Source organism: Drosophila montana, unplaced genomic scaffold, assembly GCF_035044405.1.
Source record: "Drosophila montana isolate Dmon_TW-CO22-7 unplaced genomic scaffold, ASM3504440v1 contig_3848_1, whole genome shotgun sequence".
NCBI lineage: Eukaryota > Metazoa > Arthropoda > Insecta > Diptera > Drosophilidae > Drosophila > Drosophila montana.
In genome coordinates this window covers 4,076,454-4,082,919 of record NW_026998720.1, presented here as the reverse complement: position 1 = coordinate 4,082,919, position 6,466 = coordinate 4,076,454, and the positions used below count along the sequence as shown (strand labels likewise).

The window sequence follows — 6,466 nt, the reverse complement described above, 5'->3', positions numbered from 1 at the left end:
GTACATATCTTTGCTTGAGTTCACAAGAAATTGGAAACTTCCGCAACATTTACTTGAGGGGTTGTCGTGTTAGGGGGAGGGTGGTGGAGAAGACAAATAGTGGCAATATACAGAGACGGCTGACTGCGACGTTTTGTGCCTAACTTTTATTTTGGGTAATTTTAAAAACAAATTTATTATTGAAGTAATAATTAACAAACGTCTATTTGAACTATTTAATTGGTTTAAAATGTATTTTTGTCGCTCAGTACTCACTAGATAAAATTTAAATTCTTGCGGTTCTCGCCTCTTACTAAATTAAATTATTGTGCTTAAGACTGGAGAAGCGGAACAACACAAAGCTGAAAGCGAAAATCTGTGCAAATAGGGGCGGAAAAGCGGATTTCGTGCACCCGACTAGAAGCCGAAATACAAAAACATTTTCGTCCATAGATATATTTAACTATTTGTTAACATTAACTCAACACTGAATATGTATGTAAATCTAACTATTTGTAAACGTTTATTTGCTAGCTAAAAAGTTGCAGAGCTTGCGGGAGCGTACCATTTATCACAGCGACTTGGGCGTGGCATAGCCATTTCTGCCACCGCCCGCTTCATTGTTGTTGGCCACATTTTGCTTCTGGCGCTTCTTGCGCCATGGAAACTTGCGCAGCTCGCCGCCATTTGTGTCCGTGGTGTTGGTGCCGTTGTTGGTCTCCTGGTCGGGCAGGCTGCTGCTGCCACTGTAAGCCGGCTCATCTCGACGGCTTATCACCCGTGATAGCTTGAGGCGCGTTGGGGGCTGTGCGTCCTCTGGCTGGGCCGTTGCCAATAGCAGGGCGCCATTGTTTGTCGCCAGCAGTGTGCGCTTGGCACGCCCAGCGGCACAATGGCGACCCACATCAGCCACATTCGTGTCCAGCAAAGAGTGCGAATTGCCATCACTTAGCCTGGAGACCTGCGACTGCAGCAAGCGATGTGGCACTGCGCTGCCCGGCGCTGTGGCATAAAATTCCTGTTTACGTTGGCGCCTGCCGCCAGCACCACCATTGCCACCACCGACAACACCGCCACCACCACCACTACCAGGAACTGAAGCACCACCAGCACCAGCTCCAGCCAGGCTGCTGCTATTAATGGTTGTGGTTGTGGTATTGGTACGTATGCTATCCTGCAGCGACAGCTGATGGTTGGCATCGCGACAGCGAAATTGCACCACGCGATAGGATCCATAGGGCTCCAGTGCATTATTATTGTTGCTGCAGCTGACGGGCTGCAGCCGCATCGAGCCCTGCAGCCGCATGAGTGCGCTGTAATTGTGCTGACGATATTGGCTCTGCTGCTGATGGTTTCTGGCTAAACCGAATTGACGTGTCAACGTGATCTGCAACGCGTTTGCAACGCTCACTAAGTGAAAAGCAACAAAAACCAAGATTGGCAGCACTATTACATACCTTGAAGGCCTCACGGAACTTGTGGCTCATAATGTTGTACAGCAGCGGATTGATGCAGGTGGACAGAAAATACAGTACACCGGATGTGTAATCAAGTATGTGGAAATAATCGTTAAAGGCATCTCGACAGCGGCAGGCATTAATCAGCGAGACGCCATAGACAGCCATCAAACGTTGGGCGTGAAAGGGAGCCCAGCAGAGAAAGAACGCAACGGCTACAGCTACTGCAAAGAGGGGGGAGCGGGTTACCAAATGCCTAGAATTAGGTGTGTGTGTGCATTAGGTGTGTATAAATATATATATATATATATCCAAGAGGGTTCCGCTAGCGCTGCGGCCCACATGGCGTATGCGCATCATTGGGCAAAGTTTTCAATGTGCGCCGCATACTTTTTCTCGTGCGTTCACTGTGTATGTATGAAAGTGTGTGTGTGTTTGTGTGAAAGTCTGTGTGTGTGTGTATTAAGTGTAATCTCAAATTGAACGCTTCGACACTTAGAGAAAAAACCTTGACCTGCTTCTTCAAATTAAATACAAATATTGTCGAAATTGTAAATCCTCTATACGGAATTTTTATATTAAGACGAATTCTTAAACTAAATGAAGAAATGAAGAAGCTGAGTAGGTTTAACTCTTATTTGAAGTCTGTAAATTCTTTTGCCTCATTTTTTTGCTTTTTAGCTAAAGAGTTTTTTCTCCTTAGTTTAAAAAATTCAAAATTTGTGAATTGTGTTCAGTTTTTACCAAAAATGTCATATTTTCTCTGAGTGCATGGCAAAGTTTGACAGTGTGCTTAACGCTCGATGGCCGCTGATTTCAATCAATCAAACCGCCTACTAAATCCACCTACCCAGCATTCTGATGACGCGACTCTGCGCGTTTAGGCCGCGATTCGCGTCGTAGGCGCGTCGCGGCAGTGACTGGAGCAGCCGGCTCCGCTTTAGCTTCATGCCAATCAGCACGTAGAGTACACAGATCGCCGTCATGGGTCCGCAGAAGAATATAAAGCCCGAGACGGCAAACACATGCGCGTAAAAGTTGTTCTCCATCTATAAAAAATATCAAAGTATTTCCTTTAAACTGGCATTAATGGGCAATCAAGTTGCTGCCTGTGCCCACCGTGCAGGAGTAGCCATTATCCTGGTTAACCACAGAGAACTGCATCGCTTGCGGCAGCGCCAGCAGAAAAGCCGCCAGCCAAATGGCGAAGATGAATTTGATGGCCCGCGATAACTTGGACATGGTGTGTTGCCTGTAAATGTTGCATTTTATTTTTCGGTTACACGGATTGCCCATCACTCGCCACTCTCATCAAATGGATGTGTGTGTGTGTGTGTGTGTGTGTGTATGTGTCATTAATAGGGAACAATTTAAAATGTTGAGTTATTTCCGCTGCACTCCAAATACCCTTGCAGCTATACTTCCAGTTTTTATACCCTTGTATAGGATATTATGGTGAATTGTGTAACGCATAGAAGAATCTCCGACCCCATAAAGCATATATATTCTAGATCAGCAACAACAGCTGAGTTGATACTGACGGACTTGACTTCCGTCTGTTGGTCCGTTTGTCTTTTTCTATGCGAACTCGTCTCTCAATTTTAGAGTTTTCCTCTTGAAACTTGCATAGGGCCGTATTTCTATTCTAGGCAGAACATATGTCGGAACAGCCGGTTCGGACCACTATATCATAAGGTTGCCATTGAAGTCGGTCGAAAAGTAGGATCTTGTATCAATATGTTTCTCATATATATACAAAACTTCAGCAACATCGGATCCCTTTAGGATATATCGGTCGAAAATGAAATTCTTGTATGAAAAACTGTTTTGTTTTTTCAAAATATCGTGACCAAATTCGGCATTTATTAATTTCACTATGTTCCTCATATGTTCGCAAAATCTTATCAACATCCGGCGACTATATCATTTAACTGCCATTGGAACGATCAGTCGAATATGAAAAACCTGTGTGTTTATCATGATATATTGATCAAACTCCGTCATTAACTAGTTAAACTAGGCTGCGTGTCAAGTCTTATCAAGACGGCGCTACTATATTATATAGTTCTATAGGAAGATTCGGCCTAACAATGAGCTATTCCATGGCAAAATATTCTCAGCACTTACGAGCTTTCCTATTCAAGAGTGTTAAATCTTAGGCGTGCCGAAGTAATCCTTACTCTTTTGTCTTACGATCAATAATTATCGATAACTTACAGACAAAAGTTTATATCTTTGTCGGCTGACCTATTTGTCTTACGATCGATAATTATCGATAACTTACAGATCACAGGTTCTATCTCTCTCGGCTAGCCTCGACTAGTGCACTCTTAGTCAATTGAATTTGGTTAAGTCGTCTATGTCAAACAGTTTGACATGGCAGCAACAAAATATTTGAACGAATTACTCAAAATAATTTCAAAGCTTGACGCTAAGCGACTCGAGGTTGTTCAGATTAAAAGATATAAGCTTATGCTTTGCATGGACATAAAACGTAAATACCATTTGCTTTGTAATAAACATTTGTTTATTATTCATTTTTAAAGGATAATAACCGTTTCGTATTGTTGTTGACAATTTGAACAGTGGAGTATAAACATGAACAGTTTTTTAAGCCCACGGCTCGCAAAAGTGGTAGAGTCAATAAATAAATAAAAAAACAAAACAAAAATTAATAACAATGGGAGCAGAAATATTTCTGCGAATTGAATGAATTGATTCTCTGTTTGTTTGTTCCATTTAATTATGACAACTGGCGGGATGCAATAAAATCAGTTGCTATTCAAGAATATTTCAACAAATGATGGCAACTCTTTTTGGTCGGTTTATTTAATTGACATTTTACTATCTATCCGCCCATATTTGTAGCCTTAAGCCTTGAATATGCATTTAATTATGTGTATTATTTGGCATTAATTACATATATCATGGATGAACCTATCAAACAACATAAAACAACTCAAATAAATTCCAATGTAATATTGTAAGTGGTAAATAGCAATAAATAATATATACTTGGGGTTAATTAAGCGTACCAATATTATGTTTATAGAGATAATTTATGGACATGTGCTGTTGTAACTAATTAGTTGTTATCTTCAAGTCAACACATACACGCACAGACGCACACACGCACACTTACCTGAAGGGATGGCAGATGGCTATGTAACGCTCCACGGTGAATGCCGTTATGGTTAACACCGTCGCATTGGCGGCCATTTCGGAGAGGACGCTCTCTACAATGCATATGCCGTCCGTGAAGGGATACGAGTTGGGACACCAAAGATTGTATAGCTCCTGCGGTATGCCTAATGATGGAAACCGGATGCCGCAAATTAAGCATACGCAACGCAACGTAAGCCCGTGTGGATTTTGGCCAGCTTACCTGAGACGAGCAAAATCAAATCAGAGACTGCCAAATTGAACAGATAGAAATTGGTGGCCGTGTGCATAAAATTGTTGCGCGAAATGACAATACAGGTGATTAGATTGCCCAGCACGCCTGCCACAAAGATTAGGGCATAGCAAATGGTTAGGATGATGAGCAGCGTGGGCGATTCCTCCGAGCTGTTGGCCATGTTAGTAATTGTTGTTGTTGCCGTTATTGTTGCTGTTGCTGAGCTGCCGTTTGTGCTGTTTGCGGCAAGCAGATTTGTTAGATTCTCGGTCGTCATGTTCAGCATTTGAGCGACATGTGTTAGGAATTTATCATTGTGCAGCAACAACAGCTCCGGGCTTGAACTGTCGCTCGGACTGCGACTGGTACTCGGCCGGAGACTTGGCCTCGCATTTGGCAACGTATGAGCCATGAATGATTGATTGAGGCCATCATCATTGTCGCTGGCAAGAGCAAAGTCAACGCCTTGCATCATTCTGCTGCCAGTTGTCAATTAATTTGTGGGCGTGGCCTTATCACTATTATTAATATAGTCTGCAGCGCCAGCTGCTGTTGTTTGTGCTAAGGTTTGTCGTGCTAGCCGTGCACATGGCTGATAAGCGAGGCAGACCGTCAGCAGGGCCCCAATTATTGTGCATTCGTCTGTAAAGCAAACAACATTAAAAGTCATTAGTCTCAAGTATGAATTTAAATTGTATCCCAAAATACACTGAATACGCCCATCTGGCTTACATTATGATATGCGAGCATACCCGCCCTCTCCCTCAGATTCTGTTTACAACAGGAGGCTTCCTACCTGGCATTAAGGCCAGCTGCCACAATCACAACTGCGCAATTTGGGGCAACTGATTGTGGAAAATTTTTGCGGCACTTTAAGCACAAGAACTTCAAGTGGAAATTTTATGGTCTAATCGCAAATCTTTTGGCTATAAATAGAGAACATCTTGCATTGAGTCCTGGCCACGAGTTGGCATAGTTTCCTTTTGGATTGCTTGCCCCAAACAAAACAGAAAACTTTTCCATATTTGTGTGGCATGAAGAGTTGGTCAACGAATTGAGCAAAATAATGGCCGCAGGACAAAACTTTGGCAAGTGGGCAAACGAGTTGGTTTAGTTAAAATATTTTGTACGTTTAAGCCATGGCTCAATGTGAAGCCACGCAATTTGGAACATCTCTGATAAATGGCATTTTGAGCTCATAATTCACTCATTATTTCGTTGGCACGTTGACAATATGCATACGTAAATCTTACAGCTGCCAATGGCACAGGCACCAGGCCCAACTCCTGAACCTAGCTTGACTCCTGGCCACGTTTCGCATAGGCCATGTGGAACGGCAACAGCAGCCAGCCACTTGGCATTAATCATATTTTCGGCTCGTGTAGTTAGGCTACCTTGAATTTTGAATACCGTTTGAAGATGTTTTGCGTCCGACAGCATTTTCTTAAAGCGTTCATCAGTCAAATTGAACAATGTGAACAACCACAAGGCTTACATGTGATTATCATGCATCATGGCATTTAACATGCGTGGTTTTAGGCAAAATGGTTGAGGCTTAAAAGGAAATTGTTCCTGGAACAATTATGTGCTCTGCTTATAATTAAATGCGCGGTTAGTTAAGATACTTTTGTGG

General features: G+C 42.7%; 1 protein-coding gene across 1 annotated transcript; it reads right to left on the bottom strand.

Annotated features, from left to right (window-relative positions):
* Nucleotides 1-287: 287 nt before the first annotated feature.
* On the bottom strand, nt 288-5,471 carry PK2-R1 (Pyrokinin 2 receptor 1). The gene is made up of 6 exons (XM_064696614.1): nt 4,822-5,471; nt 4,579-4,744; nt 2,556-2,688; nt 2,287-2,485; nt 1,437-1,660; nt 288-1,366 (listed from the first exon to the last, which is right to left on the bottom strand). The coding sequence occupies exons 1-6, from the start codon at nt 5,306-5,308 to the stop codon at nt 551-553; spliced, it is 2,025 nt and encodes a 674-aa protein (XP_064552684.1). The 5' UTR covers nt 5,309-5,471; the 3' UTR covers nt 288-550.
* Between the last annotated feature and the right edge of the window lie 995 nt (nt 5,472-6,466).

Excerpts from the sequence above, each read along its gene's own strand:
- PK2-R1 (XM_064696614.1), bottom strand. The coding sequence starts at position 5,308 with ATGATGCAAGGCGTTGACTTTGCTCTTGCCAGCGACAATGATGATGGC. Across the intron at positions 4,745-4,821 it reads TTTGATTTTGCTCGTCTCAG|GCATACCGCAGGAGCTATAC; the intron begins GTAAGCTGGCCA and ends TTCCATCATTAG. Across the intron at positions 1,661-2,286 it reads TCGCGTCATCAGAATGCTGG|TAGCTGTAGCCGTTGCGTTC; the intron begins GTAGGTGGATTT and ends CCCTCTTTGCAG.